Source organism: Tinamus guttatus, unplaced genomic scaffold (genome assembly GCF_059628265.1).
Source record: "Tinamus guttatus ecotype Peru unplaced genomic scaffold, ASM5962826v1 Tinamus_guttatus_pri_ptg000012l, whole genome shotgun sequence".
In the NCBI taxonomy this organism is placed as follows: Eukaryota; Metazoa; Chordata; class Aves; order Tinamiformes; family Tinamidae; genus Tinamus; species Tinamus guttatus.
The window spans coordinates 2928090-2943522 of record NW_028288546.1 but is presented as its reverse complement, the minus strand read 5'-3'; the positions used below and the strand labels follow the sequence as shown (position 1 = coordinate 2943522).

Genomic DNA, 15433 nt, shown 5'->3' with positions numbered 1-15433 from the left:
AATGAAAAAGATGTTTAATAAAATAAGATTAATATTTTCTAGAGCAAAATTATCACCTGAGGAACCAGAGGTCAAAAATGAAGGCGTCCCTCCACCTCCTCAACCCCAGCCATCTGCAGGCCAGGTACAGCCTTTATTGTTCATAGATTCCTTAATACTAGATTTTCTTTGGAAACTATCTATGCAGTTCAATTGCATAGTCAAAGTTGAGATTTTCAAACGTTCTTACAATACTGGATACCAATCAGTGTTTAGCTGAATCAAATAAATGCCTTTATTTCTTCCCACCTACCAGACTTTTTAAATGAAGAATATATATATATTTGCTCCATTTGTGAGTTGCTTTCCAAAGGGAACTAACCTTCTATAGTATAAGCTTACATGAGTCCTGATCAGTATTTGAACTGAGGTATTGGAAATACTAATGTGGCTATTTCTGATGTGCTGATGTATTTATTCCTCTCCATCTGGTTCCATGCTGACAGAAAATGACAGTATATTATTTTTAAATACAGGAATCACATAGAGATCTGTATCAGTTTCTTTCCCTTTAACTGTTGAAACAGAAAAGTAATCCGGTAGGTTTTAAAACATTTTATTTGGGTTGTTTTTACTAATTCATTCCATTTTAAAAAATAAAAGATGGTTATATTATCCTGTAGTTTATTTTTTAATGCTTCTTTACTATAAAAATTAACTCATTCTTTCAATATTAATTAATGCAATATTTTAAAATGAGGCAGAAAAAAAGATATTCCTTTACTTGTCAGCTTTAAAAAATTATGTTTTGCTAAAATGTCACACAAAATGTTCAGTGGTTCCCTCTCCCCGGCACTTTTCTTTTTAGAGTGTGATATAATCAAAACTTCACAATCCAAATTTGCTACAGTCTAGGTTTAACCAAATAATTAAGAAAGCAAAACCACATTTTTTCAGAATCTATGTAAGATATTAGCCATTCACATGAAAGTTGATAAAGCAGTCTTATGAGAAAGCGTGTGTAGACATGTGTGGACTAAGTTTTCAGTTATACTACTTTAGGGAAAGTTTCTATTGCAGGATGGAATAGTCCTAGTTATTTTAATGGGTGTCATGTCAGGATTCCTAAGAGTAGAACTGGCTGTGTTTTATTGGGATGAAGAAGATAATGAGCTACAGGGCAAATTCCAGATTCCAGGCTTCAAAGGTCCTAAAAAACATAAATTAGTACTGGTGAGAAAAACAAGCATTTACTAAGCTGTACAGTTATTACATCTTCATCTTGCAAGACCGCTCAAAGTAAAACAAATAGCAGTTCAAATAGCAGCTGGGCCATGATGAATAGTGTTCATTCTTGTCTCAAGTTCTGCATGTCAGTTTTCTGGTATTTTTTTCAATAAAACATTTTCTTAAATAAGAAAAATAATTCCTGAATCTGAATGGCTAAATTCTGTGTAGCATCGTACTTCACTTGGCAAACAAACCAGAATGATGGGGAGGAGAGAGTGGAATATATCTAGGTTTTCCTAGGGTCGTGGATAACATCTGACTAGAAGGTTTCCATACATTCAGAGCAATAAACAGATCACACCCCATTAGCATCCACCATGTAAAGATGCAGTTGAGGGTTGGGAGGAAGGAGGAGGCTGGAGCAGGTGGAAAATGGGTCAAAAATTAAAGCATTCTGTCCATAGAGATATATATTCTCACCTAAAAAAGAAAGAAGGAATCGTCTTATGCTAATGGGAGAAAGTCTGAAATGGAGAAAATAACCTTCAAAGCAAAAGATCATCCAGATTCCTTCAGTATGGACCAAGATTCGATGAGGTTTTTTTTTTGTTTAAATATATATTAGAAATTCAATATCAGATTCTCTGAATAGAAGCAGACAAGAAAATAATGCTTGCAGAGAGAGACAAACCCTAAATTAATCTCAATGATTCGAAAAAAGAGCAAGACAAGTCTGAAGAGGGAGAAAAAAAACCAAGAAGCACTGAAGTCTCTTGAAATAAATTGATTTCCATATGCCTACCATATCTAATATCTCCCTTTATTAATCATCATGATAAACACCAGACAAATTCAGCTTTAATAAATGCCCACGGGCTTGACTAAGCAGCGTGCTGTCACATAGCACTGTGTACACATAAGATTTCCCCACCTTCTCAGTTCCTTCTCCTCTTTAGACCCCTGTCCAAGCCAAGGTGGAGAAAAGCACATGCTGTGAATGAGGACTTGGTCTACACCAATGTGTGAGGGAGGCAGTGAGACTTTTGCAGCAAAAGTTGACATCGTCTGTATTTTGTGAGGATTGAATTACATCATTTAATCGATAGCTGGTCTATTGGCCCTGTAGAAATTTTAGGCAGAAGGTGAATGGAAGGACACAGACTGGGCTGATGATCAGCAGCTTTGGACACACCAGCCTTGGCAATGTGAAGGAGACTCTGGGGTGTACAGCAGTGTAACTGAAGGCTAAGCAAGATCGTGCAGTAGGTCTGAAGAGATCACTCTAACCTCTGCATCTAAGCTTGTGTGTGAACCTGGATGGAAATTCTTGTCTAAGAACTCACAGAATACACAGAAACAATGCAGAGTATATGTGAACTTGGGTTTCTAAGTCCCTATTCAAATATTAATCATTTGTATTCCCAACAGTTTGAGTCTGTGTTTTCTAATATTTCCTTTTATTTCCTAAAGATTGAAAAGAAAGATGATCCACAGAAAGCAGAGGCCAATAAGAATGGAGGACCGGGACCAAAACAAGGTCAGTAATAATCCACGTATTAGAGCTCAGAGATTGCCTGGACAAAATATATGTATGGGTTTAAGGCTGTAAGTAACATCATTCCTCTTCTGAATGCTATGTTCTGCCAGAGGCTGATTTTATTTTTTTTTATTTCTGGAAGAAATTAAGAACTCTGAAATCCTATTGACCCCAAGCAATAATTTGTTACAGTAATACTAGCACTGTCCAACAACAATAAAAGAATATAAGCTTTCAAGCATACACTCCCTTCATAAACTTGCCCACTTTTAACAGCTAGGCTAACAAAAAGCTATTCCTTTTACTTTAAGCTTGATATCATCTTGGAAAACTTACTATAAAATAAAGGTGTTTACTAGCCTAAGAGAGAAAACTGCATATATTTTTATGTATTTTTTCTTGACTGTGAGAAAAGTCATTCAGATCCAGTACAAGAGGGATGTGGAGCTGCTGGAGAGAGTCCAGCGCAGGGCTACAAGGATGATCAGGGGCCTGGAACATCTGCCCTATGAGGAGAGGCTGAGGGAGCTGGGCCTGTTCAGCCTGGAGAAGGCTGAGAGGGGACCTGAGCAGTGTCTATAAGCACCTCAAGGGAGGCAGCGAGGAGGATGGTGCTGGTCTCTTTTCAGTGGTGGCCACCGACAGAACTAGAGGTAATGGTCACAAACTGAAGCACCAAAAGTTCCACAGGAACTTAAGGAAAAAAATTTTAACAGTGAGGGTGACAGAGCACTGGAACAGGCTGCCCAGAGAGGTTGTGGAGTCTCCTTCTCTGGAGATCTTCAAAACCCGCTTGGACGCAGTCCTGTGCCACGTGCTCTAGGTGACCCTGCGTGTGCAGGGGGGTTGGACTAGATGGTCTCTAGAGGTCCCTTCCAACCTTAAGCATTCTATGATTCTATGATCTTCCTCCAAACAAAATTGCTATTGAAAATGATTTATCATGACCGTGCAGAAGATAGCAAGGACTGGAACACAGGAACATAGAGCTCACAGCAATAACATAAGCTGCTTATTTGACTAAGAAGCTGGTTGCTGAACAGAGTAGCAACATGACCATGACTATTTGTCATGTTGCCCCCAGCGTCCTGTCTCCTTTTATTTTTGTATAGCCTCTCAAGACTTTATGCCAGGGTCTTGAAAAAGCCCAAATGACTGCTGCAACCGCTACCAAAACAGGATGCTAAGGATGGGCCATGTCCTCTCTGTCCTCCCTTGGAGTCTCAGAGGTACCAGCTGCTTTCTTTCCATCTTCCCATACTGGCAACATCACTGCATCCAGGGTTTTTGGCAGCCATTTGCTCCTTCTCTCCCCTCACTTTGTTATTCCTTCTGAAGCTCTCTTCACTGCAACAGCAAAGCATAGGCTGAGAAACCTTCAATATTCTATGATAAAGATGACTTAAGGTGAGAGGAACACTAGAAAAAGATCGCAAGGAAACTTGCATTATCCCTGCTGGCACTTCATCTAATATTAACCAGTATCACTATTTCTTTCTTGATACATCCAACTTTAAACAAAGTCAATTTAATGTAATTATGCTGTTATAAATGACTGTAGCACTAAATCAATGGAAAACAAAATCTGACATGAGTTAACTGTAGCAATAAGCCACCCACTGAAAAAAACATCTGATCTGTTCTGTGGCTTTTTAACAACATTAAATCACCGATACTATCCCATATAATATAATGAAGTCTGTTTGTAGAAAATTCTCCTGTTGACATCCAAAATCCAATCTAATTTTTAGAGATTAATATAACTGATGAGTCTATATTTTGGAGTACTAAACTACAAAATTTTGCTTATGAAATATAAAAAAAAAGAATCAGTGGCATAGAAAGCAACCACCTCATCAAATTTTGACGGACAACATACTGCCTCAGTAAACTCCATATTTGTTTTTCAATTCAAAGTTTACTAGAGGGTGTTTGGACCCTCATTTTCAAACAGCATTTCCAACACAGGACAGTTTCTCCTTTTCCTTGTGTGTATTAGTGAGCCAGATAGTTAGTGAAACAATCCCCAGAACATACCCAGGAACCACACTTTAGGGTAAATCTATGAATCCCACATACAGCCCATACATAAATCCTCACTATCCAAACTGAATAAGAGACTCCATTATCTGCTGCCAGAAAAGCAAGACTGGTCTCAAGCAGTTCATGCTGTGTAATTTAGTGAGCTCTCTATCACAGCCTAAAAACATGTGGGCATCAGCTGGAAGAAGAGAACAAATCATATCTATAATGAAACAAATGACAGAAGACCAGGCAGCATTTTGGAGTGAACACTCAAATTCAGAGACAGCTATAAACAACACAGCCAGGGCCCATCCAAAACTGGCTAGGGAAGGCCACTTAAATGGAGGAGGAGTTAAAGATAGCTAGACAGAGAAAAGCTTTTTCAGATTTCTAAGCAGAGTCTCTCAGAATAAAATTCACCAGAAAAACCTCTAGTCATAGTCTGTTGTTACAGCTCTACAGTCCTGAAGTAGAAACCAAGAGCATCAGCAGGACTTACTCCTACCCCTCCTCCTCCTCACATGGCCGAGACTAGCCATCACCTTCTCCCTTCCTGCAAGCACATCATGAGGCATCATCATGTTCCCAGCACAGATGAGAGCTCAGCAGGAAGCAAAATTGGAACCTGTTTGGTTGAAACCTGGCCATTTGCATCAGTCAGCAACACCTGGTACTTTTGGCTTCTTTGTTGGCTACTCATTGCTTCATCTCCACCTCCTCACTTGCCCTCTCTCTCTCTTTCACTTGCTTACTTTGTGATTAATTCTCTTCATAACTATCTTACTCCGTAATTAATTCCTTGTGTTTTGTGGGTTTGTTCCATAACAGATTTTTTTTTAACTTATTCTTTGCATTTGTTTATAGATTTAACAGTCTGATTCACTTAATCACAGGTTCTCTGTGTTATTGAGCTCTATTGCTACAGTTTCTTTGCATATGTATTACCTCCCATAAATGGCTATACAAATGCTTCACTTGTTTTACACACAGTTGTTTGGTAGGTCTGCTGATGGTTACACTATTTTGTGAGTCATATCAAGCCTCCCCCTGGCTAGCTGGTGTCTGTATTATCATTCCCTGTTTTATAGTTCTTTTCTATTCCTGTTCTCTTCCTTCATGATTCTTTCCAACTCATTCCTCATTCCCCATTCTCTAAACCTTTCTCAGTTCCACACATACATACTACTTTTCTGAAAACTGTCCTCTTTCCATCTCCTTCTCTCTTCCTCCTAACTAGAACCTGGAGTAATTATTCCCAATCTTCTGTGGTTTGTCTTCTGACTTCTACAACAACCATCTCAACAGAATTTATCCAGATGCACAGATACATTTACTAAAACTCCCACTGACATAGCCTTCTTGTTTGTATTATCCGATCAAGAAAGCTAGACTAAAACTGTCAGATGTATTTCCATCTATGCTACAAATGTACCTCTAGATCATGGTGAAGACGGAGTCTCTCATTTAGAGATTACCATGTGAATTTTCAGTAGTACCTCAATCTCTGACCATCTAGATGCCTTGGAAAATATTCAGAGGTTATGTAAAGGATTGGTACCTTTCACAAATGAAATGTAAGCATCATGCTACAGTGTACAGCAGAATTTGTTGCATCTGCCAGACTCAGAAAATCTGTAGTATCCTAAGTGGTGATCACAGTTTCAGTCTAAAGAAAGGAATTTGAAATACCATGTCTGAATTAGCTTCTGTGAGGAACTTTGTTCCTGACTTTTTCTCCAAAAACTAATTATCATCTACAGTTCTGCTTAGATACTAAAGTAACATTCACTTTTCCACAAAAATTTTAGCTAAACAAACAAAAGAGCAGAAGCTGGTGATACTTTCTGCCTTTCATATATAGCCTAGTTGTTAAACATCACTGTCTCATACTAAGAGAGTTCAAACCTTTCATGTTTCAGGAGAGTATCCTAACCCATATTAAGTGTGAACTAGAGAAAGAAGGGAGGAAGTTCTCTGATCTTCCGAATAGCTGGGTATCCATGCAGAAGAGAATGTGACAAATGTGAAGACTAAGAAGATGGAACACAACATGGAGACTGGCTCTAACCTATCAGTTAAGCATTAACTTTATAGGAGCAGGAGGAGAGGGCTTTGATTTCAGCATCTGTTTATATTACAACATTGTTGAAGCTAAGAGTGAGACAGTACTTGTAAAAGTTGTCTGAGCCTATGCCCAAGAAGGTCCAGAGCCAAGATTTCTTCTTTCTCTATGAAAGTTTTGATCATGGACTGCTATATAAAAGGTAATCACTTTCTCCCCTTGCATTTAGAAATAAAGGTGATTTGTGCTTTAGGTGTCCCTGCTGCAGCTGGGGGGTTGGACTAGATGATCCCTCGAGGTCCCTCCCAATCGCAACCATTCTGTGATTCTGTGATTCTGTTATTTTGTGAGAGGAACAAAATCCTGTGACTGTCAAGCCCCAGCTACTTTTTGCTAACTAGGTACCAGTTAACTCTGCCTGGAGTATAATCCAAAGACTTGTAAGAGTAGGTATCTTGGAATTAAATATGGACTTTCACAACTGAAAACTGCGTTTGGTCTGCTATGAACCTGACCTGTAAACTATTTTGCCAAATTTGTCCCCTAGCATCTCAAAATCCAGGGTTAAGTATGTCGTTTGTATCCCAAGATACTAATCACGTATAGCATTTTAGTATAATGTGCTGCAGCTCAATGGACAAAACCTGTCAATGCAAAGAGCCTTTTATATAGTAATCCTATCTTCTCATCCTCTGTACTCTTCACCGACATTCAGTCAATATGGAACTATTATTCCCAGAAAATGTATTTTTTTAAGATGATCAAGAACTTGAATACGTTTAATCAGCTTGCTTCCAATCCTGCTGATGTGAAGCCTTTTAATTTCTTTCAGAACTTCACTTTTCACATGAGTGACAAGGCTAATGCTAGGAAAACAAATCCATTGTCTGTCTGTCTTTGTGTGGAAAAAATACTTTATTTTATAACACTACTGCTCCCAACTAAAGATGAAGGTTTAGTTAAGATTTAAGATAGACTTGTTTACTGATTGCTTCATTTCAGCCACATTGATTTTCAAGTCATCCTTCCCTGCACACAGCATCCATTCAGAAAGTTTTACTTGAAAAGTCATGAAGGTGTGTAGTTTGTAATGTCAGAAATAAATCTTATTCTCTACTTCGTTCATAGGTTTCTTGTGTATTTATTTTTCTCTGACATTTTTATGACTCTCTAGCCATATTATGTGTGCATCTCTCAAATATTTATGGATATAGCCCCAGAACACCCCTGTTGGGCAAGGACAATCAGGCAAATGATTAACTAATATGACAGAAGTAACTCAGAAAGTTTGTTACCCAGATCTCTCAATTTCTACCCTACTGCATTATCTACAAGGTCATTCTTTACTCCTGCTATTTAAGCGAACGTGTTCTTCACATTATTTAGCAGGTGATAATATTTAAGAGCCTATTTAGACATTCAACCAGAATAATGGTTTTCAAAAAATGGAAATGAAAAAAAATCACACATTGTACGTGCTCAGAATTATTTCAATGGTATATATGTCACTGAGTTAGCTAAAAAGCAGATTATCATCAGCTTCTCTGCCTCCTGCTATTGGGCTCTACCCATTTCTTCTTGCAGTGTGTTCCCCATTTCACATGATCGTGTCAGTCCTCAAGTATTTCTATACTTTGTTAAAATTGCCAGCATTATTGTCTGTAAACTAAAATACCACTACCCTCTGTAAACAAATATTGTTACATAAGGTTTCCATGCCACCGTTGAATCTATAGATTCAACAAAACAAAGACAGAGGATTGCCCAAAGTATCTTGCTTTTTCTTTTCTTTTACACAAAGTATAATGGCTTTTTCTCTCCCATAACTAATTATCTTCTGTGTTTCTCTTAACCACTGAGAAGCTGATCAAGATACTTCCATCCAATTAAACTTTGGGGACTTTTTTTCTGCGCTGTGGGAATATGAAAGAATAACATTAAATGTTCCTTAAGTAAGAATTGCCAGCATTAATGTTGGCAATAAACATCCGAACGGATTGTTAAGGTTTATAACTCTATTACTTATATAGCATGGTAATTAACTGTAGTTAGTAAGATACTATCATTGTGAGATAATGTAGGATTTCTTTAACACCAGTTTCTTTTAGAATACTAACATGTTTTTTAAAAGTCACTAAAAAGTTAATGGTAGAAGAAGGTATTTGACAAGTTTTGCCTCCATGTATACTAGAAAGTGAGAGGAAGCATGGAGCAGATACTGGTCAGGCTTGCCAACACGATGCAGTGGAGTTGGCTGAGAACCCTGGGGAAATCTTACCTTTCCGAAGCACAAATGTGAAATATTCTGCTACAGAATATTCTGCAAGAATGATTGAGTGACTCTGTGTGTGAAAGAGAGAAGCAGAGACAGAGGTAGAAGATAAGAAGTGGAAATGGAGTAGATGATTGTCAAGACTCTTTATTCAAAACAATGCAATGAAAGATGAAGATAAAAATTGTTTTCTGAAAATGTGAACAAGAAGGTGAACAACACAAAACTCAGCTGGGTAGATTCCTTAAAAGGGCAAAGATATTTTAGCTACTGTAACTTAATCTGGCAACACTGTTCCAGTGTCATTTTACTGGAGGAACAAAATCCCTATCACAAGAGTAAGCAGTGAAGGTGTAATAATACCTGATTAAGATAGCAGTATTGTTAGTAAGACACTAAATCTAGCCAATATCCTTTCTATAGGATTTTTTTCTTGTTCTAAGCATATTTTGGAAGAAGAAAGATGTGGAAAACAAGAAAAATTTGAAATAGTAAAAAAAAAAAAAAAAAGAAAAGAAAAGGTCTCATAAGCAGCCTCTTGCTCCTTCTCCTTGTTATCCCAGATAGGTCATTGAAACACTGAGATCTTAGGGAATGTATTGATTTAACAAGCTACGTTTCTTCAGTATTTCTTTGAGCAGTATTTTGCCCATATATATATTTTCACAATTACCACTTTCTGCTCCATCTTAAAGACAACCAGCATCACATTTCCAAATTCAATTTTAAATTAGAGTATTCTAATAGAATGTCCAAATGGCCTAGAATATGATGTGGACTTCATTCTGTAACTCCCACTCCTAACGCAGAGTCAACGTTAGCTGTCCCTAGCTCTATTCCAGTAGAGCAGGAACAGACATCCTTGGAGAAAAACTCAAATCCCCTGCTTTCCCTTTATCTTTTGAACATCACTTTAAATGTTTGCACCTTGCCATAATTCTGCCTCCTTTTTCTCACTCTTGGTGATTTCTTTACCATAACCAAATTTATGTAACACAGTAATGCCAACATAATTTTTCTTTGCTGTCCTGTAGGCCACACAATCTGCGGGATGATTGTTATTGCTTATAGAAATCAATTAGGTAAATTTTCTAAAATGACTACCACAGCATCCCTTAAAGACACACCTTGGCTCTTTTTCCCCTAAGTCAGAGAGGTATGAGCTAAATTCTTTAAACATAAAAAAAGAACCTAGGGCTTTTTAAATGTCACAGTTTCACACAGAAAGAAACAACTGCAATTTGACACACAGCTGGCAGCGATGCCAGGCCTAAACATCCTAATTTTATGGCAAACTCCTTGTGCTTGTCCTGGAATATTCATGAACTCTAAAACCTATGGAAGCTGGAAATATTCACTTATTTATAGTTTTTCCCATCAGTGTGAGTAGAGTCCTCAGCCAATGGCCTGTGTGTCTTGAGATCTCGGACTGAACTTGAGCATCAATGACTCCATTACTAAGTGCATGAGAAGACATTATTTTTCTGCTATTGGAGGCAAACACCATATTTTTTTGTGACCTTCTGGTCTTCCTTTCCCATATCCATTTTATTATTCTGGAAACAGCCTATGTAATGCTAGAGCCATTTACTCTAAGTACTGTGTCTACCATATTATTTTACATGAAGAATACATTTCTGAAAGGAATCTCCTGATTGTACCCCACTGCATTTTATTTTTTTTCACACGGAGCACTCTAGGAGTGCATAACTGAATTTCTTTAGGGTAGAGCCAAACCGGAAGCAGCACTCTACAAGTGCAACTAGTATGGGCAAGCTGTTGATGGACATTCAGTCCAAAGGACCACTGTAGCCCTGGTTTGAAAAATAGCACCTCCCAAATAGGGTTGATGCCAGACCTTCAAGCCATTTCACTCTACTGACTGTTTCTATCAAGGTGTATCACTTGGTAGTAGATGCAGTTATGGTCAATTACTATGATTGATAAAATTACCAAAATAGGATAATTATAGAAATGTTGAGAATAGATTCCTGTAAGACTTTAGCATATAGTTTTTTGGGAGGGGAAGGAAAAGGGGGAAACTGTAATCCATTAATTCAGAAGAGAGTAGAAAAACAATGAAGGTTGAAGTTTTTGGGCTCTTGCATCTTCTTTTCTACATCATCTTGTAATGTTGAGCACAAAACCACAGTGTGGCAAGCGCAGAGTCCGTAGTATCATTCATAAAAATTACCTGGGGCAAGGGCTGAATAAAATTTTAATGGGTTAAGCAGAATTTATCAGACTCTTTTCTGAATAAATCACCCATGTCAAGACTTAAAAATTAGTCAGACATAAATAGTTCCAAAATCCCTTAATATTTTGTAACTGCAGCTCTCTCTAGATTTTCCTGCAGAAGACATCTGTGAAAATTTTAGGAAAAAATAAATTTTGTTCCACTATAAGGATCTATTCACTGTGATAGGAGCTTGAATACATTTTAAAATTCCTCCCTTCTAAAAAGGCCTTTGTGACCTCGACTCCCAGAGAAGCATTTTGAAACCCTGAATGCCTGTAATCTAGTGGAAACAAACCCTTTTGCCTCTGCTTGGACCTCCATTGAGAAAAGAACAGCAACAGTTATCTGTTGACCCCAATTCTTCCCTGAATGTGTGTTAATCTGTACCTTGAAAGTCCCCTGGATTGGAGGACCCTTCAAGAAAAAATGAAGCACTCCCCAGAGCTAGATTTCCTGCAGACTTTTTCCTCAAGATATTACCACAACATCAGGGGCTACAGAAAGGAAGTAATAACCTGCATTTCCATGAAGCAGGCAAGATACTGTTATCAACTTAAGCCATAAATCCTGATTTGGAGGATTTCCAGTTGAATGTCAGAGTTTTAAATGGAATCCCTCACAAAAATCTTCCCAGCTTATAGCTGATAAGTAGTAGAAGCCCTACAGACTGTCTCTTCATAATTCGATAGTGCTACATTTCTCCCAGAGATAGTTTGAAAATTAACCTATAAACTTACTAATCCAAAATCCAGTTGGCTAGGGAACATGGATTTCTTTGCCTTCTCTTCAGTTCTTTCTTTGACTCTGGATTAAATCTTTCTGGTTTCTTCCTACCCTCTAGGTAAAGAGAGTCACCCTCAAAGGACCTCCCTGTAGGTCTTGTCTTTGATCTTGTTTAATAAATGCATTCTTGTAAGAGCAACAGGACACACGCAGCGCATTCTCGCTTCTTAACCTAAAAACTGAGAAAAAATAATATCTCTAGCAATACCCCACTGGTCTTCTAATCAACCGTCCATCTGGTCAAAATCTGGGCAAGTCAGATTAGAAACAGTTGTGTATGCTCCTAAGTAATGCCTGGAAGAAAAAACTATCCCAAATCCGAAACTAATGGCACTGGGAGGGTAGTTTGGCTTATCGAGTTGCTGCAAACAAATTGATCCACTGTCCTTCACTTTTCTAGTGCTTTTTCTTTTTTTTAAATACTATTTCAAGCAATCACCTTTTGACTGAGCATCTTAACAGTTGCTGGCATAATAGCTTGAACCCCTCTGAAATGAGTAACAACTCTCTAAATGTGGAGATTAGCTATCAAAAAATTATTCTTATGCTATTTGCATGAAATACTCAAGGCTTGACTTTTTTCAACTCTCTTGAATTTAAAATGAAGTAGACATAACAGGCTCCAGATTTATTTGCTATGATGTTCTGCTGCCAAGCCTTTTTCTCTATAATCATATTACTTAAAGTATTCATGAAGGATGGAGTTGTTCCTCCTTTATGCAAAGTGTCAGATTGATGACAGCTCTCCAATTATTTTTAACCATGAAAATTTAAAATAAAGAAATAAGACTAATTAGAAGAATTAATCATATAAGGGCACTTAAATTATAAGGGAATATACCATATGCATACAGAAAAGTGAAGCTGGCTAGTCTATTCCTTCATATTTGTTACAATTATTTTTTTTAAAGATTAGCAAGAAGGATTTTTTTCACTTTTCGTTAAAAAAGTTGTATGTATTTACATTCTTAACGATGTATTTCAATCATAATTTACTAAGCAACAAATAGATCTGTCATGCTCTATAGATAATGCAGTCCAAACACTGGAGTAAAAATAATGTCACTAACATTAAAAAAAGCCATAGTTTATTTTTCCTCCTGAATTTTATGATTTATTTATGGAGAGATTTATCTATTTGTCCTCTATCTATTAAAAATAAACACTCAGACACACTATTTCGACTAATTTCATAATATTGCATGAGTCTTTGTTTAAAAGCAACAAGCACCGTATTGACCATTATTGTCCTGGTTAGAGACATATCTACATTTAAAACCACAAAGAATTTACATCTTCTAAAAGATAAATTCTGCATAAGCATATCCTGTACGATTGGCACTGAAATACATTTCTGCAGGAAATTACTCAAACTCAGGTCCCAGAATCTGCAACATACAGTCCATTGAAGAAAAAAATGGCAGTCAAGCTGTGATTGTTCCAAAAGCGCTATCATAATTCTTTAATAATTGGTATTCAAAAATTGCAACCTTTTCCTCTGCAGATACTGTTCCAAAAACACCACCTGAGCCTTCAGTACCTGAAAAGTCAGCTGAACCAGATAAAACAACTGAAAAGGAACAGGGTCAACTCAGTGGTGAGAAAGAAGATGCCAAGTGAGTAAATTCAATTACAAACCATGAGTTTTTTTCCTGACATATAAGAACAGTTTTCAATTTTGCGTGTTCTTTAAAAGTCCTTCCACTGCATTCAGCACACTGTAAGAAATTAAAGAGAACAGATTATGTATATAATTTTAAATCTAAGGCAGCCACACATAAGAAGTTTCCATTTAGTAAGTGCTTTTGATAGATTTTTCTGTTTCTCATTCTAAATTGCAGAAATGAGGAAAGGGACTTGCTCTGTCTGCAGTGAAATACCCATATATGCTAATTCTAACATTGTTATTGATAAGTTAGTGCCATTATACTGTGAAAGTCATTGGATACTACCCTGAAGAGCTGAAATATTTGCTATATCATCGTAATATGAGAGATTTTTACCCTGCATGTACTTTTTGTTCAGTTATACCTTTAAATATCTATTAGCATCTGCAACTAGAGAACTGCTCAAGTCTCTCCTCAAGAAGAAACAAACAAATGAGACTATAAAGGTGATCTGAATGAGGGGATTGAGTGCACCCTCAGCAAGTTTGCAGATGACACCAAGCTGAGAGGAAGAGTTAATCTGTTCAACCTGCTGACATTTAATTTCAACAAATTCATTTTGCTAAAATAAAAATAAATGTGAAGTCCAGAAAACAAAAATCTTGGAGTAATCTATTCTCATTACAGAACCATAGCTTCATAGAACATTTCAGGTAGGAAATCAGAAAGTACCCAGTCCAACCTGCTGCTAATGAGGGCCAACTTTGATTTTAGTTTCAATTTCTAAGTTAGATCAGGTTGCTCAGAGCCTTGTCTAGCCCAGTAATGAATACCTACCTCCAAGGACAGAGCTAGACAAAATCTCTGGACAATCTGGTCCGATGTTTGACCCCTGCATAACAAAATTATTATGTTACATCTAATCATTGTTTCGCTTGCTCTAACTTGCTTCTCTTTCTTTACCTCCAAGAACAGTTTGGGTACATGTCCTATATAAACCACCTACTAGGTGGTGGAAGACCACAGTTATCTCCATTTTCTCATTTCCCTTCTTTCACCAAAATAGAGACTGAAATGGTTGGTGCAATGTTCTTAACTCCTGTTTGAATATCATATTTTGACTAGCTTTGTGTCAGCGAGCAGCAATGTCCAGATGCTTTGAAGTGAAGGAGAGTTGGGAACTAAGGGTGACCCTAACACAAGCAACACCCTTACCAACAAGGTATAGTCCCACAGACTCTCAACATGGCAAGCTCAGTTAGGTCCTTATAACAGCACCCACAGTATATCACAAGGCAAAGTGATGAACCAAGCCCAGCTTCTATCCAGGGAGTCCAGTCAAGAGCAAAAGGAAAGAGATAGGATTGAGCAAGGCTGTAGCAATGGCTCCTAAGACCATCCAGGGATAGGGCCAAGGACAGGACTAGAGACAAATTACAACACACAGGTCCGTAGACTATTCAGAGGACTAAGTACAGGTCCTAGGACCATGCAGGAGACAAAGCAGTCTGCCCACAGTTTATGAGACTGCAGACAGCCACGGCTACAACATTACTAGGGCAAGGACTGAAGACCCACACTGGATCTTAAAAAGAGCCCACAGACCTGGGTGGAGTCCCAGGTAAGGCTGCTCAGGGCCATTAATGCCTGTGACGGCCCTGACACTATGTTTTGACTTATATAAACTATTTTAATCATT

The 15433-nt window shown here is 37.6% G+C and overlaps 1 protein-coding gene across 1 annotated transcript in view; it reads left to right on the top strand.

Moving 5' to 3' along the window:
• Positions 1-1092: 1092 nt before the first annotated feature.
• CNGB3 (cyclic nucleotide gated channel subunit beta 3) overlaps positions 1093-15433 on the top strand; it is a 59158-nt gene continuing 44817 nt past the window's right edge. The window contains exons 1-3 of the mRNA XM_088523284.1: positions 1093-1212; positions 2680-2746; positions 13632-13743. Of these exons, the coding sequence (XP_088379410.1) occupies positions 1093-1212; positions 2680-2746; positions 13632-13743 (299 nt within the window). The remainder of the gene's footprint in view (positions 1213-2679; positions 2747-13631; positions 13744-15433) is intronic.